Source organism: Rosa chinensis, chromosome 4, assembly GCF_002994745.2.
Source record: "Rosa chinensis cultivar Old Blush chromosome 4, RchiOBHm-V2, whole genome shotgun sequence".
Lineage (NCBI taxonomy): Eukaryota > Viridiplantae > Streptophyta > Magnoliopsida > Rosales > Rosaceae > Rosa > Rosa chinensis.
In genome coordinates this window covers 65,695,602-65,718,597 of record NC_037091.1, presented here as the reverse complement: position 1 = coordinate 65,718,597, position 22,996 = coordinate 65,695,602, and the positions used below count along the sequence as shown (strand labels likewise).

Genomic DNA, 22,996 nt, shown 5'->3' with positions numbered 1-22,996 from the left:
TGACCAAGTATTTTGGTTATAGTACAACGAGGAAGTCTTAAATGTGTGTGAGAGAAAGACCTAGCTAGCAGTGGAAACAAGGCATCTAATAATAGGGGAAAGCAAGGACATGATCAAAAGCTCAACCAGCTAGTAGCCGCCCAAACACCGAAAGTGGCGAGATCCCAAGTTCCTCTCCCTAAAAGTTGAAAACTTAAAACTCTCTACCAAGCAGCTTCCACTTCATTTTATATATAGAGATTAGGTCCCGGGGCGGACTGCAGGAAGGCCGTTCGAACAATCTTGTTATGTAGTTGAATTTATTTGTTGCGATAATATTAGTTTATTAAATTACGTCCCCTAATAAGCAAATTTAACACTACGCATTTAAATAAAAATTCATTACATTAGTAATAAATTATCATATGTACAGCAACTAATAAGACTTTGATACCATGTTAAATATCTTAGTCTAAAAGAATGTTGAAAATGCTATTTAAGTACTGTCTTTCATTTCCGATTAATGTATATCAAGCTAGCTAACAAAACACATTTTTCCTATAAATACTAACACACTGAGGCTCACTTCTCACACTCTCTTCAATACTGACTTCATCTCTCCTTCAATCCTATAGCCACAACAATGAAGCTTAGTCATCCTTCAACTACTATCACCTCCTTCATCTTCTTCATCTTCCTTACTCTACCCTCCTCAATCACATCCCAAATTTGCCAAAGATCCTGCAACAGAATCCCTCTTAACTTCCCATTCGGCAGTGACCCCGGCTGCGGCGACCCGCGCTTCCACCAATCCGTAACATGCAACCAAGACAAGCTCACATTCACCACCCACACCGGATCCTACCCCATCACCAACATAGACTACACAAAACAAGTCCTCTACATCTCAGACCCCTCCATGTCCACCTGCTCCTGCACTCAACCCAGCAAAGGCTTCAGCCTCAACTACGACGCGCCGTTCACCTTCCAAGACGACAACATCTTCGCCTTGCTCGACTGCTCCACCTCATCATCCAACGGCAGCCTTTACAGCAGTGACAACTCCAAGCTCTCTCTTTGTGATAACCAAGGTGCACCCATCTGCAGCTACTTGTATTCATGCAGGGCTATAAGCTTCATCAATCTTCCCATCGCCACGTGTTGCGTTTACACGCCGGTGGATCTCGGGCCGGCTTTCGAGATGGACTTGCAGAAGCTACAATGCAGCTCTTATTCTGGTTTTTACAGCTTCAATGGCCGTGAATCCGACCCTAATAGTTGGAAGTATGGGATAGCGCTCAAGTATAAGTTCAATGTGAATAATGAGTTTCCCAGTTCATGTTTTAATTGTGAGAGGAGTAATGGGGTTTGTGGGTACTATGGAGCTTATAACTCGTTTATATGTAATTGTCCGAATGGTTTGAACACTACAAACGATTGCTACTTTGGATCGCCCTATAGTTATGGCTCGAGGCTTATTGCATCGGGGCACTCTGGTACATACTTCAGTTTTTACCCTTTTTAAATTTAGATTGTTACTCTTATTTGATTGCTGAAGTTGTCTTGGTGTTCTTGCAGGGACCTGGCTATTCTATTGTTTGGTGTGGCTATTGGTTTCAGTACACTTGTAGACCACTAGATTGTTAATCAAATGCAATGCTGAGGTTTGAGTTTTTTCCTTCTTGTTCTCATGTAATAACCAAGTCTCCACAATGCATGTTTGTAGGGTAGGTATTTTAAGTTAATTAAGTCCTTGAGGTAAAGGATTATTGTCATCTCGGAATGGATTGTACATGTACCGTTGATTATCTTCATATTGAAAATGTTCTCTTACTAGAAAGTAGGCCCGGTGGGTTCTCGGACAGTGACCGTCTGAAGTAGAGCATGCCCGACTGCCATCGAGCATATACACTTGAACCTAAAATAACCCAGCAGGGATTGAGTTGGTACAACTTTAAAGCAAGAGTATAAATAAAAGAGAAGATTATGGGAATAGGGTTCCTTCTTTATAGCACTATAACCCACTAAGAAAGAATCGCTTTTTATTGTGAAGGTTCCATCTTTATCACCGATCGCTTTATGGTATGCTCCAGAATGCAAATATAGAAGGTTCATGTTTCACGGCTCTAAACATTCTAGAGGAGCAGTGCAGTAAATCTGGTACTAAGATCCTTGGTAACTTGCAGTACAATTAATAAAACTTAAAAACTTCAAAGCTCCTTTTCTTCTCTGAGAACGGCTTTAATGTATCAGTCGCTAAGATACAAGTACTGAATCCTAAACCAGAAAACGAGAAAGACCAAACCTCTTATGTTTAGGATCAGCTGATCATAGGAGAGGAGATGGGCAAAATGAAGGGATTCGGAAAAGGGCTCAGCAGCTTCGTAAATAACTTAAACCCCCAATGAATATTTACAGGGCTATTCTAGTATTGACTGCAAAACTTGTTTTTTTTCTCTGTATGCTTTCTCCAATTCACTGTATTGTAAGGAAAAATAAAATTTCCTATTTACCATGGTCATCTCATATTGCAGCATTGGGGTTTCCCATTATGCTGCAATTTGCCCCACATGCATATCATCTGCCTCGGGGATTGGTAATGCGCAGTGTAATAGTTTTCAATGCACCCATGTTGGCAGAACTTCAAACTGTGCACATACTCCACTGGTCTAGAATCGTTGAACTGCTCCACCCACATTCCCATGCTCACATCTTCCATCTTGAACAACTGCACAGGTTTTGGATATTAGGTTCATACAAAGCCCTGACCTTCAACCGGCTTGAAAATAAGAGATAGTAATCTATATAACATACTCGCAACTTGTTCTTTTCAAACTCAGATAGGATGAATTTTGCTACATCGGAGGAGACGATGTAACCTGGACCATTTGCATAGGTTGGATAATCTTCTTCTGGCCATTCCTGGAGCTCACCAAGGAAGAAAATAAAGATGAGAAATCGTTCGTGACATAATTAAAATAATTTTACGTGAATCTGATCAACAAATTGGCCGCTAGGAGCTAAATACTAGACTATCCTAATGATTTCAAAACTAGTTGCATACGATGTTCCATGCAATAGTCAACTGCAATCAGGTAGATGAGATATCCAAGTGAAGTATTCACAGAGAAAGCTAGAGAGTTTGATAATAACATATGGGTGTCAATTTTCTAAAATCCTCAGGTAGGCTGAAGTAATACAAATTCGTTCATTTTTTGGTGCTATATTTCTGAGCATCTTGAAGTGAAGAACAATACTCTAATAGGAATTTATAACAAAGCATACTAACATGTGACACAGGGCATGTCCATAATAGCAATACAATCTGAACTATGCATGAGATGCGAAACTAATAAACATCTCATCAGTTTGTATAATTGTCTTTTTAAATAAGAACAGAAAGGGCCAAATCACAACCACTGAGATTCTCTGTTCAGAGTATAAAGGTCAATAAGAGCATGGGAATACCAGAATTTCTTGAAGAGTACCCTTATAAACTGTATAAGTTGCGCATCAAGTTCAACATATAGAAATTGCCTTTAAAATGAATGGACAAGAGCAGAATCATTGATACCTCATATGTCACTGCCCATTTACCATGACGAAGAGGCTTGTGGTGGTAGTTCAAATTTCCTATATATAGGCTTCTATGTTTACGCGCTTTCCGTGCTTCCTTGAGCACAGCATCCACCCGGACAAAGGTGTCATCATCACACTTCATGATATACTTTGCAGGCACGGTTCTAACCTGTAAAGAACCATATACATTGAGATGAAGTATTTTCTGTAAGGAAACCATAAATAGGCAACCGAAGTTTCGTCCTAAAACGTACCCCATATTCACAAATTGCTATGGTCTTCAGTACTACAAGATCATAGTTATCCATATAAGGAACTATAACAATGTCACCAAAATATTCTACTTCTTTCATTAGCTCCAGGTTTACTTCCTTTCTACCATGCTGTCAAAATGTAAATTCAAGAGCTGTGAGATCTTTGACATAGAATTAAAACCAAGCAGTTATAATATAAACTTAAAAGCTGTATCATAAAGCTATACATGCATTCCACAATCACCCTTACCAATGCTACAAAAAAACGAGCAACAACACGTGAAGACTTGACTAACTTATGCTGCATCCAGGACTTCCTCACAGCCATCCGCTCAGCAAAATGGTTGCCAGCAGAAAGAATGCCAATGAACAACTCGACATGCCCATAGGGAAGAGGTGGAGCCTTCCACTTAGTAACCATCTCAAGATGCAACTGTGGAGCAAAACTAGGATGTGATGTAGGTAAGGAGGCAGCATAGACAGAGTGCACATCAACATCTCCATTTACAAACAGTCCGGTGGCATCCTCGAGAACAAATCCCTGTCAATGATGCAAAACAAAACGGTAAGATATGGCTGCATTTGATCACAATGCAGGGGGGCAATACAAAAACGGTACTCACCGTGCGATAAGGGAAAGAAGTGACATGTCTACCATCAACATTGATATGATAACCTTCCAAGCCAGCACTCAAGGTGAGTACAAACATCCTGCCCTCTACAAAAGGGTACGGCCAGTCTATGGTCACCTTCCTTGTCCCTGCTATCAACCTGTTCAACCACCATATGGCCTTTGATTCTTCCGAGCGATCATCATCATCACGAATCCACTTCTCGCATTTCACCAGTCCATCAACTTCATAAAAAAAAATATATATATAAAAAATAACATCATCAGCAAAAGTGTGAGACCATGTACCTTTCAAAGCTTCCCTACCAACACAAAATGGCGAAAATCACAAAAATAACCATACCAAATGCAACAAACACACATTACAGCAACCAACGTACCGGTTTCTTCATCAGCCCGGGATTGCCAGCCCTCACACCGGAGCGCCGAACCCCATTGCATCCTATAACAAGTGTTGTGCTCAATCACCGGCTTGTTACTCCAATCCCCCTTTAATCTCGGATTGAAATGCAATATTCTCGGCGGGTCCTCCCCCTCCACATTCTTCAACCCCTGCAGTTCCATCATGAACTGCGAAACCATCACCGCCTCCTCCCCCTCCTTCACCACCGCAATCTTCGGATCATACTCCGGGCGGGCCCACCGCGGCGTACCCACCACCGTAATGTGCGACCACAGCGTCAGTCCGCACGGGATCACCATCACCCGGTTCCGGGCGTGAAATTCGGACCCGGTCACCGAAAACGAATGCGGGCACGGGTCGGACCGGTTCTCGGACTTGTCCAATTCAATTTTGCCGGACTCAATCTCGGCCCAGAGCTTCTTCCCCACTCTCCAGGCCTCCGCGGCCGCCTTGTGAAGCCCGAAAACCTCGTCCGCCTCACTCACATTTCCGTCAAACTGAGTCTTCTCCTCCTCGAAAACCAAACCCGAGACTCTCTTTGACTCCCGCATTCTCCGCTCGGGTGTCTGAAACGGCGAGCCTCGAAGCCGGGGGCCGTCAGTGGGCCTACTCAAAGCTTCCGTTAACCCCTCTCTGGACAACGACGAGTCGCTAAACAGCTCGAACGAGGCGTCGTATTCCTCGCCGGAATCCCACCCGGTTTTCGGGGCTTCGAAGCTGGTGATTAGAAAGTAAACCAACAGTGTGGCCATGAGGATTTGAAGCAATCTCAGCCGAGTGTGAGACAGCACCGGGTCGAACTTGCGTCGCTTCATTGTTCCCGAAATGCCCCTCAGGATATCAACTTTTGACGACCAATGGGATGAGATTCAGCCCAGAATTGAAGAGAACGGGAAAGAGGGTTTTAGCTTAGAGACTGATAGAGATTAGTGGGTTCATAAATATGTATATATATATGTTATGAACAAAAGCAGAAAGAGCGCTTTGTTTTGGACTATAGTGTTTGGCGAATTTGACGGGTTTGAAAGTAAAAAGGAAACTAAATAACATCTAGTGTGCGTTGCAGCCCAGCATTTCGCTCGCTTTGGCGAAAACGGCGTCGTAGCAGGGTGCTAAGTGCCAAAGCAGGTCTGAAACGGTGTTGGCCTGTCGGGTAGGTCACGTTAAAGGTACTGGGTACTCAGATCAAAAAAAAAAAAAACGTACTGATTAAGAGTATTTTAAAAGTCAATGAAAATTAATATTATGGTCAAGATTGCTCTGTTTCCTTTTATATTCCAACGAAACATTTCATTCTTTTTTCAGTTACTAGTTTAATGAGGTAATATTAAACTTCTATATTTTACAAAACAAGATAATACTAAAATGACCAAGGGTGAGATTTAGTGGTGTTGCTCGTTAAGTGGCGATTACGATATTAAATTACTGGTTTCTTTGTTTACATTTTTAAGTCTAACTCCTAAATTTTGAGATATGTTTGAAAATCGAGAATTAGCCTTAAACATACTTTCTGATAAGATAAAACTTGATTGATCGATCAATTCTAAACTCTGAAATAATAAAATTTAAAGAACTTCTAAAACAACTTCACAAGGATTTTTTTTTTTTTTTTTACAATATGTTAGATAATTATGTTGGGTGGTTCTAGTTGGACCTTTAAATTTGATATTTGGATCTCCAACTTTTTTCAATTATCAATAGACTTTGTCAACTCATATGAAAAGACAAATAAGGACAAAGAGAGAGAAAGAAAAAAAAACAAATACTCTTCTTACCTCCCTCATTAATATAACATTCAATTTTCTTTTAGACAATCGCATTAATATAACATTCAAACTTCTTTTGGAATTTCCTTATATAACATTATAATTTACCTAAAATAATTAATTTCTATATATGGCCTTATCATTTAATACAAAAGTAAATCAAAACAATTTGATTTGGATTTTCCTTTAACAAATATTTTGGTGTAGCTATTACTAAATTATTTGAGAACCAAAAGTTTTTTTTTTTCTGAAGGACCAAGAGTCTTTTTTACAACCATCCATACTGGGGGAAAAAAAAAACCTATGATACGGATTAAAAGAAAAATCTTTATAATTGTCTAGTTGTTCGGGCTTTCTAAGAATCACCTTCTGGTTCCGTCACTGAAAGTACATAAAAAATGTAAGCAGCTACCCTCACAAAATTTTTCTTGGTTGAATTGATAAGAGATTAAAAAAAAAAATGTGTTGAAAATATAGATTTAATTGTTCAAGGGTGTTTTGGTAAAATTAAGGAGGTGTACTTAGCTTTTTAAATATATAAAAAAATGAATTAGAGGTCTAATATGAGAGGTCCAAATATCAAATTTGGAGGTCCAACTAGAACCACCCAATTATGTTTAAGATTTGTTCATATAAGAAAGGGATAAAAGTTAGAGGAATTATTTTGTGGTCCCGGAGTATCATGTGGCACTGTCATGTGGTTGTCCAAGTCAATAGTATCATTTGAATTTAGTAGGGATCATGCAGGGGTGAGAAAAAAAGAAGATAAATCATAAATAACTGCAAGACATATGGGTCAATAACATTAACCCAAACCACCACACGTACCATGGTCCGGGACCATGTAATAATTTCCCTAAAAGTAAATACACACTCATCCTTATAGAACGTGCTCCACGCGCTGAAAACCTAGAGAATGTCGTTGTCTGCTCTCCTTCCTGTTTGGCTGCGACTAGGCATTGGTGATGGCCTCAAGCCTAGCCAGCGCACGATGTGCGTGGCTAGACGGGTGATTTGTATCACCAACATATCTCAGGCTTGGAGGATTGAATCTGGAGGTGGCTTGCTCTTCTTTCTCGATTGCAGGGAGTGGCGGCGTCCTAGCTTTGGGCTGGAATCGATGTTGGATAGAGTGCGATCGAGTCAGTGGCAGTCAGTGGTCGGCGGGCTGGTTTCGATGGCTGGGTGGGATGAATCGATGGTTGGTTGTGTTTGTTGCAGGTGGTGCTTGGATGTTTGATTTGAATCCAGATGCAGACCTTCGATTTGCTAACTGGTGTGGAGTGGGGACTGGGACAGTCGCCCGCCGATGGACAGACAGAGACGAAGAAGTGATGGTGACCCTATGCGGGTGGTGCAGAGGCAAGTTTGGAGGCGGGGCGGTGCAGCCACTGACTTGGGCCTGGAGGATTGGAGAAGGCCCCCTTGCTGGTTTTGTCTTTTGGGCTAGGGTACTGCTTGTTGGCCCGTTGCGGGCTGGAGTTTGGGTTTGGCTTCACTTTTTGGGCCCGGCCTTAGGGTTTATTTTATTTAAATTTTTTAGTTATTTAAGTTGGTTAGTTCTGTGACGCTTTTTGCAAGCAATAAGTCCCTACAATAGTCTTGTAGGGCTAGTCGGGATATGTGTTTGTGTGTGCACTCTAAGTGCCTTGTCTGCTCTAGGTAAGAGGCGATTTCCTTCCTTCGTCAAATGATCGTTACCGCCTAGTGACATGGTGAGACTAAGTGTCGTCGGATCTATCATTCGGTGGCAACATAGTAGGAAAGCTGTGCTTATGGTAATTATGCTATGTTGTAATCGGGTTATATATCGAGTTATCTTTCCGTTATATCACCGCTATGTCAAATGGAGTAGCTAGTGGAGCACTACTGTTTGCTAGTTGGTGCTTGTTAGAATACATGTCTTCTGTAGAGATCCCTGATATTATTTCGAGGAATAATCTAGATATATGCTTATTGTAATCATATGTTTAGGTTCAATGTCCCCCATTTGTATTCGGCAATTTCATTAATCAAGATTTGAGGGCAGCTGCACCAGCATTTTATTTATCTATTTATTTATTTTTTTAAAAAGGGGGAGGGGGATAAAAGTAGAATTTTGAAAGTCTAATGTAAGTTGTATGATCGAAAGATTTTGCCCAATGTTAGTAGATCAAGAGGAATCCAAATAATGAGTGATTGCCTAGTTTGATTTTTGACAATAAAACACAACCTTGCTAAACATCTGGTAATGCAGATTAAGCATGAATGAGCCTCGAACCAGTCACCTTTTTGGATTTGGCATTGTTCTGACTTCTAACATAACACCCCCCCAGCTTACTGTGTCTCTTCGTTCTTTTGTGGTAACAAGAAATCATTGTTATTAACGACAATGCTGGTCACTTCAAACCATTTATGTCGGTGGATCACATCACCTTCAGGCAAAAATGAAAATTGAAAAAGACGCATCAAAATGGTATCCATAATTCAAGGTGTCGAAACATGTGGGATGATAGTATCATATATTAATATATAGTATGTGATCGCGTGTGAGATTACGAGACGAGCTGGAAATCATGGAGGTACTCAATTTTGGAAACCAGAATAGTCGATCTACTTGTACTATTATGAGTATATTCAATCAAACAAGAAATGGGCGATGAAAACAAAACAAGATAACACCAAATTTCGCAGACCCTGATGATATTCCATCTATTGATCCCTTCTACTCCAAAAACAAGGGTTAGCTACCCTCGAATATAACAATATCTAAGCTGTCTGCATGTCAAACCCTTTTGGATATGTCGTACATTGTTCTCATTAACCAAATTTTCCTTCGTCTCGTTTTGGTGTTCCTTCAGAGAAACCAACTCTATATGTTCCTATATATACTTGGCATGTATTAATTTCTCTTTCAAAAAGTTGGCCAGTTCTAAGTACTAATCCAATCAGTAAGGCCACAATGGCTATAACCACCTTCCCAACCATCGACAAATGCTCATCGAACGGCCGAGAAAACCACACGGTGGTTGCGGACATGGATGGGACCTTGCTAAGAGGCCGCAGCTCTTTTCCTTACTTTGCTCTCATTGCTTTTGAGGTCGGTGGGATTTTAAGGCTCCTATTCTTGCTCTTGGTCTCCCCATTAGCTGGAATCCTCTATTACTTCGTATCTGAATCGGCCGGAATCCAAGTTCTGATCTTCACAACATTTGCCGGTGTGAGGGTGTCTGAGATCGAGTCAGTGGCCCGTGCCGTGCTACCTAAGTTTTACTCGAGTGACATTCACCCTGAGTCGTGGCGCGTGCTCTCTACGTGCGAGAAGCGGTATATTCTTACTGCCAACCCTAGGATTATGGTGGAAGCATTTTGTAAGGATTTCCTTGGATTTGATACGGTTTTGGGGACTGAAATAGCAACCTACAAGGGTAAAGCCACTGGCTTTGTTTCTCCACCTGGTGTGCTTGTAGCAGAGAAGAAGGCTGATGCTCTTAAGAAGGCTTTTGGAGATGTACAGCCAGAGATTGGGCTTGGAGATAGACACACTGATATTCCTTTCATGGCACTTTGCAAGGTTCGTGATCTTATTATGTGTAACTTAAATATGAGTCAATTACATAACTGGCAGATACCATAACTTGAACCATTTAGATAGAAGTTAACCTAGTATACACATCACGTACGCTAGATATTATAACCATTTGTTACTTAACATGTAACTGCTAAAACTGTAAGGACTGATTATGTTATAGGGTAAAGAATAATTGGATGACCATGATTTAGCACTTAGCTCTCTAGTTTTGAGTAAATTTAATAATCTGAAAGGTAAACTCTAATTCTAAAGCAATTAATGATGAACCAATGAAATTATCAGTTCGAGAGAATCTTTAGCCTAAAATACCATGTAAAAAGTGTCATGCAGTTACAACTTACAAACCAAAGTTTGTGTCTTTTAACGTTAAAATAACTATTGTCATCATCCTAACAAGACTAAACATGTATGAATATCAGGAGGGTTACATGGTACCGCCCAACCCCAAAGTGGAAGCAGTAACCAGAGAAAAGCTCCCTAAGCCCATAGTCTTCCACGACGGCCGCCTAGTCCAAAAGCCTACACCTCTCATGGCCCTCCTTACCATCCTCTGGCTCCCCATCGGCTTCTTCCTCGCCTGCCTCCGAATCGCCGCCGGCTCCCTCCTACCCATGCCAGTCGTCTATTATGCCTTCTGGGTCCTCGGTGTCCGTGTCACTGTTAAGGGCACCCCACCCCCTCCGGCCAAAAAATCCACCGGCCAGTCCGGCGTCCTCTTCATCTGCTCCCACCGCACCCTCCTCGACCCCATCTTCCTCTCCACCGCCCTCGGCCGCCCCATCCCCGCCGTCACCTACTCCGTCTCTCGTCTGTCGGAGTTCATCTCCCCCATCAAGACCGTTCGCCTCAACCGCGACCGCGCCAAAGACGCCGCCATGATCAAGAAGCTACTAGAAGAAGGTGACCTTGCAATCTGCCCCGAGGGGACCACCTGCCGGGAGCCGTTTCTGTTGAGGTTCTCCGCGCTTTTTGCTGAACTAACCGACGAGCTCGTTCCGGTGGCGATGGTGAATAAGATGAGCATGTTCCACGGGACGACGGCGCGTGGGTGGAAGGGAATGGACCCTTTTTACTTCTTCATGAACCCTAGCCCAGAATACGAGGTCACATTTTTGAACAAGCTGCCAGCAGAGTTGACTTGCGGGGCGGGCAAGTCGAGCCATGATGTGGCGAATTATATACAGAGGGCTATAGCGGCAAGCCTTTCGTATGATATCACTAGTTTTACGAGGAAAGACAAATATAGGGCTCTGGCTGGGAACGATGGCTCTGTGGTTGAGAAACCTGTGCTGCAACCCAACAAAGTCATGGGGTGCTAATTTTGATTCATTTTCTTTTAGTTTTCTAGCTTTTATGTAAGGTGCTCAAATAGTATATTGTAGTGTGCTCATGTGCCAAAAAAAAAGATAGTGGGATTAGCCAAGACACCAATTGTCTCTGGTTGATTGCAGTTTCATTTAGTCGATCAGAGCATATAGAAATAAGTGGCAGGGAGGAAAATGTCTGGAAGAATGTTTGAATATATTGTTTACTTTTCTCTTATGGAGGTTATATTCTCTTATTTGCGTTATCAAATTCAAATGCAGTAACACACAGTCCAAAAGAAATTTGATTGAAGTGAAGTGACTTTAAAGTTTTTATTGGTGCGGAAAAATTTGGTAGAATATCTTCTCACCTATTTTTTTGACCGAAGTGAGAATGAAACCTTTGTGGTCAAGAGGTTGTCTTCACATCCTTGGAATAGGAACCGTAAATTTAAAGCAATATAATACTAGCAAATTTAAAGCAAAACAACAAAATAAAGTTACTATACTATTACGAGAAATTCAAATATATATTCATGCATTAATTTTTAGTGTGTCTTGCACGTACATTATACCTCTAATTAATGATGTTAAACCAAAAATAAATATAGCCACGTAACTAACTAGTATAGTTTTAACGTCTATTGCAATTTGTAAAATTCTTACTTGGTAGGGAAAATGTAACGCCCCAAACTGCATTTCATCAGCTTGAGCACATCACAGTACCGCATGTCTCTAAGATATAAACTGAATGTTCAGTTTACATCCTAAAAATCCGCAAGGCATTTTTGTTAAATAGTTTTTTGTAAAACGCATAGTGGAAACGTTGAAATACCTTTTGAGGTGAAAACTTTTAAAATCATTTATCGAACTAGTCCGTCTAGAGTGATTCTGATTCACCAGTAAAGTAAACAAGACTTGACACATTTTTTATACAAGACGGAACAAGGACTATCAAGTTCTGGATTAATGACTTTCAAGAGATAGAGTTCAAGACTAGACACGGAACCTGATTTCTATTACAACTATTCACCAAAGCTATTTCCTCACACCCTGCTCCATTTGTCAATCCCGTCACCAGTGCATAGTTCCTGCATCCACACTATTGTAGGAATGAGCTTTGGGCCTCAATGCTCATTGGGAAAACATCTCGACTAGGTTTGAAAACAATAATGTATTGCTTTGTGGCCACAATATAAAAACATACTCAAACCGTGTCATTAAAAAAAAAATGACAAACTTTACAATATTTTCTAACTTGAAAACCAATACATGATGCTTAAATAAATACGGCGCCGAGTCCAAATAATACCTAATGGCCGGTCCCATAGACCCATTACACGACCTTACCTCAAATCAACTTATAACCAGGTAAGCGTAGCGAGATCGTCTACTATCTAGCTATACACACGGAATCAGGTCATCATTGCGATCGCACACTGTCAGACCGATGTAGCTAACCCTCCGGAGGTTTAGGGTATCGAACTTAAGGAAGTCAGTGTCACCCTTCGCTCTCAAGCCATCAATAATATCTCTCACGATTTGGTTAGTACGCATTGCATTTTAACATAACGACCACACGACTTAACATGCATCATTTTAAAATAACAAATGTATAAGAAAATCACTAATCGAGAAGAGTCCCGAATCCCCTACTTGGATTCCGATGCTCTTTGTCACATACTCTGAGAGTCACAAACCTTCCGTTCCTCGGGTAACTGGAGTCCTAATTTTTGACACACCGATTGTTAATAATCTATCTAACAATATTTGGAGTCTCGACAATCAACAAATCGTCAAACCAACTTTTCCTAGTTTGACCAGGAGTTGATCAACTTTGACCAAGTTTGACCAATCGCGACAAGTTCAATAATTATCCTAATTACCGAAGATATTACCATTTATTGTTCTTACATTTTTGGTCAAGCATAACCATAACAAGACTTTTCTCAAATCGACACAATTTCATTTTCACATTGATCAGGTGCACCCCAAAAATTACTAAGGGCACCCATTCATGTTTTCCCTTCAATATCCTTTTCTAATTTATGAACCAACTCAACTAATGTCAAATCTCTAGTAACGCATTTAATCCAAGATTACAACAACAACAACCAAAATTTTAGATTCTCACAACAATGAACTCGGGGTCCTTCCTTTGTTCACTTCCTCCACCGCTTCACCAAATCTTGACACCAATCTCCTCATTTCAGCCAACCCAATGAACTGAGTTTCCCCATGATAAAGTAATCTGGGGTTAACATCCAAAACTCATTGGCAATGGATGAAGAGGCCCAAACCCTTATAAACTCACAAGCAAAGTTATATTTTTCCAATGTGGGAGTTATATTTATACACATTCTTAACACCCCGGACCTCAAATGATGCTCCAGGAAGTCGGAAACGAATCAAGGAAACTAGAAAAGTGGTCGTCATCAGTAGCTCCGTCGAACCCAAAAGCACCCAAAACCAAATTGATCAAAACTTAAGCAAAATGAAGAACTGAATACACCCAAGTGTAGAGCTCGACGAGAGGATCAGTTTCCATACCTCATGCATCGCAAAATGAAGAACTGAATACACCCAAGTGTAGAGGTCAACGAGAGGATCAGTTTCCATACCTCATGCATCGCTGATGATTGCCGGAAAACGCGCCGGAAGACCTGAAGTTTTTGGGCTTCGATTCTCTCTCCTCGCTCCATGCATGGATGATCCATGACCAGAGGCATGTCGATGCTGGAAAGAGGATTCAAACCCAACCAGTGAGCCACCGTATTGTGGCCCAACGACGAAGAACCGTCCGAGTCACTGTTGCGGGTCGTTGAGCTGGAGAAACGGGTCGAGAGTTTCTGAAATTTTCTCTTAAGTTCTGGGTCTTCTGATTCGATGTGGGCTTTATATAGTCTCTTTTAAGTGATTTTCAACGACTCAGATCAAGCAGTGGTATATCTAACGGTCAAGATAGCACCACAATAATTTCTTTTTATTTAAATGAATTTCCATAATTCTCAAACTACAGAAATTCAAAATAAATAGTTCGGGTGTCCGAAGAATTCCCCGAAAATTTTCATGGACTCGTCACGACGGGTACTTTATTATAGAATCTAAAATTTAAAAGTTTCACCTTGCAAAAAATTTTGATAAATAATCTCAACCACCTTTATTAATTACCGAGATCGTAAATTAATTTCTCAACGACCTCAACTTAACTCGACAATTTTTCCGAGGCTCACATAAAACATCAAAATATCTAAACAGTTATCTTCCAAATTTCACGTCATATGCCATGAGCATAGAATTCATAGGGCACGTACGGCTTTTAGAATATGCCCAGACTTGCGGAACACTAATAAATCGAATAGATTTTTTGTTTTGCGACTTTTCTTACTTTTTGACTTAAAAAAATTATTAAAATATCTGTTAGAAATTTTGGTATTCCGTCAATTGAAATATATTTTAAATATCATGTTGTACCAATAATAAGTTTAAGAAAATGAAAATTTGAATAAAACTAAGACTTTGCATGGTTTGGCACGTTGGGAGGTGTCATGGGGACACATGTGCATGCAATGACATAAGCTTGTACCATAAGCTGATCATAGAGCATGATCTTTAGAACGTGTTCCAATTGACGGAACACCAAAATCTTTAATAATAATAATAATAATAATAATAATATATTATTATTATTATTATTATTATTATTATTATTATTATTTTCTAACTTTGAAAATTCATAATCGGTTCAAGAAATATTTAAAAATTATTATTTGAGAGTAAAAAAAAAAAAAGAATATGCGATTTAAGTTTCTCTCTTGTGCTAAGAAAACCCTAAGGCCATCTGTTTTCCTTGTCCATGAGATAGCGGATATCCTCCTTCGTTACTACTCCAGAGACGCTAAAGAGACATAGAGTGCACATCGGTGCTTAGTTTCCTAATACAAGGAATTATTGTAATTTAGATAAAGCTAAAAAACATAGGGTGGGCCTAGGCCCTAAACCCTAACCTAGATAAACATTGGACTAGGGCAGAAACCTAGCCCAACAATTTACAGCCCAACATGGTAGTCTTCAAGGAAATTCGCCTAACATAAAAATAGTCGCATTGTAGCTAGATGAACCCTAAAAATAGTCGCATTGTTAGCTAGATGAACCCCGCAATTATCAATTGTTGAATAAGAGGAGGGTTTCACTGAAATGGAGGAAAACAAAACAATTTGACCAAAAGTTGCGGTAAACAATTTAACCAAAAATTGATAGAAAGTGTCATTATTTTAACTAAAAAAAATAGATGAGTGATGATCCAATGGCTATGCATGATAGATTGATTTTTGGGCGAAACGTTGATAGATCCAATATTAACAAACCAAGCGAGTCCTACGTGTTTGTAATGGCTCCCATCTTCTCAGTTCAGGTTCTCTCTTTCTCTGATTCTCTCTGATCAAAATGAAATGATTTGGTTCTCGGGCAAGGCTGCCAAACTGATTCATGTGTTCCACTTTCAACTAAACGGTGAAAATTAACAATGGACTCGAAGACACCGATACATATTTCACATTCGTCGAGTTTAGGAAATTCTTTGGAGTTTGAACAACATCTACCACTTAAGGACAGGCTGAAGTCCTTCAAATCCACTCATTTCGAACCAGATGAATTTGTCACCGCCAAATGCCACGCCATGACTGAGAAGGTAAATCAATATTAACGTCCACAACTTAATTTTTGATATCAATTGAGCTTTGAATGCCTCTAAGTTTTTGATATATAGTGCTTTGCTTAATCATAAAATTGCTAGATTATTCATAGATAAGGCAAAGCCAAAATTAAGTTGCAGATAGATTGGCGAAGTATGATTAGGCTCCCTTATGTGCTCTTGTTTCTGAGGTGCCCCTTGATTTTATTCACGATGCCTTTGTGCCCATGTGGAGGACATGTTTATTATGTAAAAAAATCGAAGTCATTCGTGTTTTTGTCTGGCAAGGCTTTAAAGAAGTCACTATTTCATGCGCCGATGCACTGCACCATTAAAACTAGGATTTTATCATTCATGTGGATTGTGGAAGCTACTCTTCAATACAAGAGAACTATTGCTATATGAGAATTAAACTGCGCATTGCTTCCAGAACAGAACAGAGGTCAATTTTGCTTACGGTTTATGCATTGATGGTGATGACAGGAAGTAAAGAACCTGTGCTCCTACCTTCTTGAACTAAAGAGGGCATCTGCCGAGGAAATGCGTAAAAGTGTGTATGCTAATTATTCGGCTTTTATCCGGTGAGGACCATTTTTCCGGTTAGAATGCAAAATGATTTTCAAAATAGAAACTAGCCAAATATGTTATCATGAAGTAAGAAATGGGCAGCTTCAAGTTTGAAAGATGTTTGATACTAAACTCAAAAGGCAGAATGAATTGTTATCATCCAAGTCATACCATGATGTAGTTAATTACAAGTTTATCTCCATGTGTTCTATCATTTGCAGTACATCTAAGGAGATCACTGACCTTGAGGGACAGCTCCTTTCCATGAGAAATCTCTTATCTACTCAAGCAGCTTTAGTTCATGGTTTATCTGAAGGAGTTCTAGTTGATTCAATGTCTGCTTCTCATGATGATTATGACGACGAGGACACATCTGATGAAAACAGACCCCTTTCCGAGACAGAAAAATGGTTTGCAGAATTTTTGGACACTCTGGAAGTCCTATTGGCCGAAAGAAGGGTGAATGAAGCTATGGCTGCCTTGGATGAAGGAGAGCGTACAGTTTATAAAGCTGTTGACAAGCGAACTATAACCCGAGCTGCATTCTTGTCATTCCAGACTACCATCAATGGACAGAGACAAAGATTAGTAGATCAGATTGCAGAGACTATGTTGCAGCCTTCAATTGGTGCTGATGAGCTTCGATCAGCTGTTGTAGCTCTCAAAAAGCTCGGGGATGGTTCCCGTGCGCATACGCTGCTGCTCAGGTCTCACTGTCAGAAGTTGCAGTCTAATATGAAAAACCTTAATTCCTCAACCACTTCATATGGAGGAGCATACATCACTACATTATCGCAAATACTGTTTCGTTTCATTGCACAAGCAGCAAGTGACTCCTTGGCGGTTTTCAGTGAGGACCATGCTTATACATCTGAGCTTGTGACATGGGCAGTCAAACAGACCGAGGCTTATGCTCTTCTACTAAAGAGGCATGTTCTAGCATCAGCAGCGGCTGCTGGGAGTCTAAGTGTTGCTGCCGAGTGTGTTCATATATGCTTGGGTCATTGTTCTTTGCTAGAAGCTCGCGGATTGTGCCTCTCTCCTGTTCTGTTGAGACTATTTAGGCCATTTGTCGAACAGGCATTGAGCTGCAACTTAAGGAGAATTGAACAAAGCAGCTGTGCATTAGCTGTTGCGGACGATTGGTTTCTTCTTCATCCAACAATTGGTACACGCACGTTGGGTTCTACTTCCTCTCTTCCTAGTTTAAGTGCAAACCAGCCAAAACTTTCAAGCAGTGCTTACAGATTCAATGCAATGGTTCAGGTAAGGTTATTGATCTCGGTTGCAGCCTTTCACCATAATGAGTAATTCTTCCTCGAATTTTAACTTCACTAATTATTGTCAACGTTTCTGAATTTAGGAACTTCTAGAGGATGTGGCGCCCCTCGAGACTCTTCAGCTAGATGGTCCAGCATTAGAAGGCGTTTTACAAGTGTTTAACTCCTACGTCAATTTGCTGATCCATGCACTACCTGGTGCCGTGGAGAGCGAAGAGGAAGTTCCTATAATTGTTAGCATGGCAGAGACAGAAGCACAACAGATGGCTTTGTTAGCTAATGCATCATTGTTAGCAGACGAGCTGCTCCCACGCGCTGCCATGAAGCTTTTGCCCTTCCAGCAGGGTCAAACTAACAGGTCGATGCCAGAGATGACCCCTAGGAGAGGTTCGGACAAACAAAGCCGCGTTCCAGACCCAGGCAGGGAATGGAAGCGGCGGCTTCAGCGTTCGGTTGAACAGCTGAGAGATAGCTTCTGTAGACTCCATGCTCTTGATCTCATCTTCACAGAAGATGGGGATACGCGTCTCAACGCGCAAATGTACACATGCATGGATGAAAGTGTAGAGCCTGAATGGTTCCCATCTCCAATTCTTCAGGAACTCTTTGCAAAGCTGACAAGGATGGCAAACAATGCAACTGATATGTTTGTGGGAAGGGAAAGGTTTGCAACTATCTTATTAATGAGACTCACGGAGACTGTGATCCTCTGGCTTTCTGAGGATCAAAACTTTTGGGCGGAGATAGAAGAGGGCCCAAGGCCATTAGGCCCTCTTGGACTTCAACAGGTACTGCATCAAAGTCCCTTTCTTGTTCATTCTTGTTCATCTGTTGAATTCATACTATAACACACATTTTGTTTGACCTATATGCATTCAGTTCTATTTGGACATGCAGTTTGTGCTGCTTTTTGCATCACAAGGCAGATACCTATCGCGGCATCTGCATCAAGTTATAAAAAACATCATTGCTCGAGCTATCGAAGCGGTTCATGCTACTGGAATAGACCCTTACAGGTATAAAACCATAATATACAGCATATATATATACACATCCATACAATTTCGCGTTTTGCTAATCTTACATTGGGTTGAATGCTATCTTTGGGCAGTGTATTGCCAGAAGATGACTGGTTTGCTGAAGTAGCTCAAATTGCAATTAAAATGTTGATTGGGAAAGCCAGCTTCTCCAATGTAGAAGAAGATGGTCTCAGCCCCACTTATTCAATGTCAGGAAAATCTCCATCTATCCATTCTCATGGGAGTGAGACCAATCTTGCCCACCACTATAGAGAGCAGTAGCTAACTCTTCATCATAAATTGTCGCAAGAAAACATCGAAGATCAGTGATTAGGGTATGGTCAATGCTTTATAACTGCATGTTTTCAACATAATAAACAATGATGAGTGTGTGTTGGTGTATTTTATGCTTATATTTACGGTCACCGACTGCTTTTGGATGCTCAAAACTTGTGAATGTGTTTGTTGATGATCGTTGTTCCTGATGTTTAATGTTTCCGCTTGGTTATTATCTCAGAGTGAATTCTAGCGTGGAAATTTGGTAGATGCAGTTGCTTTGTTTGAGCGAGTAGATTGGTCTTATTTGCTGTAGGCGGCTGGAAGCTTATGGGTTTGTTTGTTGATGTTCATCTTTTGTGACTACTCAATTATGTGCTTAGATGTACATAATCCCTCTTGTAGCAAATTGATAGATGCAGGTACTTTGCATGAGTAGGTAGATGAGTTCCATATATTTGTCTTTTACCTGTGCAGTTATTTTGACAGCCATGTTATTACTGAGTCTTTTAAGTGATAAGAGATGTGGATAATTTGATTTTATACTGCTAAGGGATGTAGACTAGTTAAAATGTTGTTTGATCTATGTACCTGTTGTATGTGGGCCATACAGTTGTTTTCCACTATGGTCATGATGTTCAAGCCTTCAGAATTACAATTAAATTGCAGAAGGTAGCTCAAGATGGGCTGACAGCTGCCTAAAATGATTCTTTCAGTGGCAAGATTTCAAGTATTGTCTGTTCTTATTGTTTGGATTGCATCTTTTCTTTAGGTATGTATACTTTAGTTCTGGGATACTCGATAGTTACTGTTTCTTCTATAGACGATTGAATTATATCTCTGTTATATGGCCTAATGGCATAATATGCGAAGAAGCATGTACTGAAACATTTTTTTTAATTTTTTTTATTTTTAAGAATATGCTTGTTTTGTAGAGGGAGACCAAAAGGAATTGAGTTTACATTTACTTTTCTACCTGTTTTATTTATTTTTTATTCTTCGGCAACATACTTTTCTACCTGTTTAACTTGATAGAATGTATCTCTTTTGACTGTACCACTCACTTTGAATGAAACTAGAAACTAGAAACCAGGTTGGATAAATGGATTTTCTTTATTGAACAAGTTGGGTTGTTTCATGCATTTTCTTCACTTGGTTGGTCGCAAAACTAATATTCCAAATCTGTTGTATGTGCGTTCCTTGTACGGATAAGGCCTATATGTAGAAACTAGACGGTTCAAAATGCAATGACTGACAAAGGATTCTTGACTAACCATTATAGATAAACAAATAAGCTGACATGATTTTTATTAGTTTATGATCATTCTATTGGATCTGACTCAGTTCTGCATCAACTTTCCATCAACACAGTTTGATATCCAAGACTTGTTTTTTTTCCTGTAGACTGTTTTCTGTTCTCTCCTTTCTCTGCCTATTCATTTCTGGATGGCTGGATAATGATTATAATTCTGAATGTGTTGTGGAACATGGTTGAGACTGCCTGACTACCCTTTACATGTTGATCTTTTTCCTAGGCTACCATTACTTTTCTGTCTAGTTGTGGGGGTTTCTACCTTTTCGTTTGAAATATGCACTTGTTGAGCTAATGTTCTATACCATATTCCTCTTATGCTATGAACATGACATCCAGTTACTTATGATAAAAAAAAGAAGTTACCTGAAATCATGCCACTATCCAGTTACCTTCTCTGTTCTTATTGTTTGGACAGTGGCAGTTTTGTCCGTGTACTTCTATTTCGGGGAAACTTAATAGTTATTATCTCTTCTATGTCACTTCTGTTACTGATTGGATTATATCTCTGTTATATGGCCTAATGCGCTTACCATAAGTTATTGATAATCGGACCTTAGTCAAGTCTCGGTAAAAACTAAAAGGAAATTCATATGAACTTTTCTGATCTTGGCAGTTCAAATTTGTGGATGCTGCAGATCAACAAGGCTAGTTGGATGTTGATGATGATCAGAGTGAGGAAGAAGGTGAAAAACAGTAGGGGGGGACCTACCTTCAGGAGGGTGAGGAAAGTGGCAAATCAATGGGACCTTTGAATTTGTATGGAGTGCCGCAAACTACTGATCAATGGTTTTTAGGGGTTTTTTTTTCTTTTTTTCCACACGTTTTTTAAGATATGCGATTGTGAACCAGCAAATCATAACCAAATAGAGTGAGGAAAGAAGGGGGAAAAAGGGGTACAGCTGAAAAAGATTAGTAGGAGTACAAAAGTGGGGATCGTTGTTTAGGCAGGCCTAAATAATCAATTGGGCCTATTTATATCATGAACATTAAATATTTGGTCCGATTAAGACATTAAATGCGCGCTCCGCCGAAAAATGGCCTAGCCTTTTTAAAGGCTCTTTTAATCGGGCAATAAATGTAGTGTCAGTTAGAATTTAACGAGCAGCAAACTTGTCGGATAGTGTATTAAATGCGCTGCCACCAGATCAGAGAAACATTTAATGCGCCGCCACATAGCCGGTCAAAGTAAATTGGGCATGTATTGGGCCTTTTCAATGTAAATTGGGCCTCATCAAACAAAAGTTGGGCCTATTGTGGGGCCTGCAAGTTATGCGGCATTAGATGCGCCGCAATCTTTAAGCATTTAATGCACCGACACCTGGTCGGGTAAAATATTTAATGTGCCGCCACCTGGTCAGGTCATGAAATTTGGGCCTTTTATTGGGCCATTCAACATGAATTGGGCCTTTTATTGGGCTGTCTCCAAGTAAATTGGGCCTCATCGAACAGAAGTTGGGCCTTCCAGTTGTGCAACATTAAATGCGCCGCAATTTTTAAGCATTTAATGCACCGACACCTGGTAGGCAGAAGCATTTAATGCGCCGCCACCTGGTCGGGTCATGTAATTTGGGCTATTTATTGGGCCATTCAACATGAATTGGGCCTTTTATTGGGTCGTCTCAAAGAATATTGGGCCTCATCAAACAGAAGTTGGGCTACTGCTGGGCCTTCTAGTTATGCAGCATTAAATGCGCCGCAATTTTTAAGCATTTAATGCACCGACACCTGGTCGGCAGAAGCATTTAATGCGCTGCCACCTGGTCGGGTCATGTAATTTGGGCCTTTTATTGGGCCACTTCAACATGAATTGGGCCTATTATTGGCCGTCTTCTGTTGGGCCTTTTAAGTCATGCAGCATTAAATGCGCCGCAATCTATAAGCATTTAATGCCTCGAGTCCCCGACACTTGGTTGGCTAAAGCATAAATGTATCGTCACCTGGTCTGGTCTGTAATGATATGGGCCCATTATCGGGAATTCCTTTCATTGAGTCGCGTCAACATGATTGGGCCGCGACGAACATAAGTTGGGTCTTTTATTGGGCCTTTATGTCATGCAGCATTTAATGCTCCGCAAGTATGTCGAATCAAACATTTAATGCACCGCAGGCATTTAATGCGCTGCCGTTTTCATTGATCTGCGCTAGAAAATTAGGCCTAGGGCATTCTATTCGACCTGTTCAAATAAGAACCGCCCGGCGGAGCGCTCGTTCTCCTTGTTTATAATTGTAATGGGCTTCCCTACGGCGGTTCAAATACCTTGGTAAACAAGAGTACCAACTTCAGACCCAAAAAAAAAAAAAAAAAGTGTACCAACTTCACAACAAAAAAAAAATTAAACAATTGGAATTTTTTTTTTTT

The 22,996-nt window shown here is 40.4% G+C and overlaps 4 protein-coding genes across 9 annotated transcripts; 3 read left to right on the top strand and 1 right to left on the bottom strand.

Moving 5' to 3' along the window:
• The first annotated feature begins 475 nt into the window (after window positions 1–475).
• On the top strand, window positions 476–1,754 carry LOC112195851 (LEAF RUST 10 DISEASE-RESISTANCE LOCUS RECEPTOR-LIKE PROTEIN KINASE-like 1.5). The gene is made up of 2 exons (XM_024336068.2): window positions 476–1,475; window positions 1,558–1,754. The coding sequence occupies exons 1-2, from the start codon at window positions 623–625 to the stop codon at window positions 1,608–1,610; spliced, it is 906 nt and encodes a 301-aa protein (XP_024191836.1). The 5' UTR covers window positions 476–622; the 3' UTR covers window positions 1,611–1,754.
• A 276-nt stretch (window positions 1,755–2,030) lies between these two features.
• On the bottom strand, window positions 2,031–5,833 carry LOC112195850 (hydroxyproline O-galactosyltransferase GALT6). The gene is made up of 7 exons (XM_024336067.2): window positions 4,824–5,833; window positions 4,436–4,668; window positions 4,063–4,353; window positions 3,813–3,941; window positions 3,554–3,727; window positions 2,794–2,901; window positions 2,031–2,707 (listed from the first exon to the last, which is right to left on the bottom strand). The coding sequence occupies exons 1-7, from the start codon at window positions 5,659–5,661 to the stop codon at window positions 2,498–2,500; spliced, it is 1,983 nt and encodes a 660-aa protein (XP_024191835.1). The 5' UTR covers window positions 5,662–5,833; the 3' UTR covers window positions 2,031–2,497.
• Window positions 5,834–9,553: 3,720 nt separating this feature from the next.
• Window positions 9,554–11,532, top strand: LOC112200280 (glycerol-3-phosphate acyltransferase RAM2). The gene is made up of 2 exons (XM_024341309.2): window positions 9,554–10,165; window positions 10,603–11,532. The coding sequence occupies exons 1-2, from the start codon at window positions 9,554–9,556 to the stop codon at window positions 11,500–11,502; spliced, it is 1,512 nt and encodes a 503-aa protein (XP_024197077.1). The 3' UTR covers window positions 11,503–11,532.
• Window positions 11,533–15,799: 4,267 nt separating this feature from the next.
• Window positions 15,800–21,665, top strand: LOC112199787 (exocyst complex component EXO84A). Of its 6 annotated transcripts, none has more exons than XM_040518000.1 (8): window positions 15,800–16,177; window positions 16,664–16,761; window positions 16,969–18,013; window positions 18,111–18,815; window positions 18,907–19,043; window positions 19,139–19,381; window positions 19,992–20,094; window positions 21,273–21,665. In XM_040518000.1, exons 1-6 carry the CDS (start codon window positions 16,013–16,015, stop codon window positions 19,326–19,328), a joined length of 2,340 nt encoding a protein of 779 aa, XP_040373934.1. In that variant the 5' UTR covers window positions 15,800–16,012; the 3' UTR covers window positions 19,329–19,381; window positions 19,992–20,094; window positions 21,273–21,665. The 6 variants fall into 6 exon arrangements, with proteins under 6 accessions (XP_040373934.1, XP_040373931.1, XP_040373933.1 ...); XM_040517997.1 differs by having other exon boundaries at window positions 21,251–21,665; XM_040517999.1 differs by having other exon boundaries at window positions 20,039–20,094; window positions 21,251–21,664.
• Window positions 21,666–22,996: the final 1,331 nt, after the last annotated feature.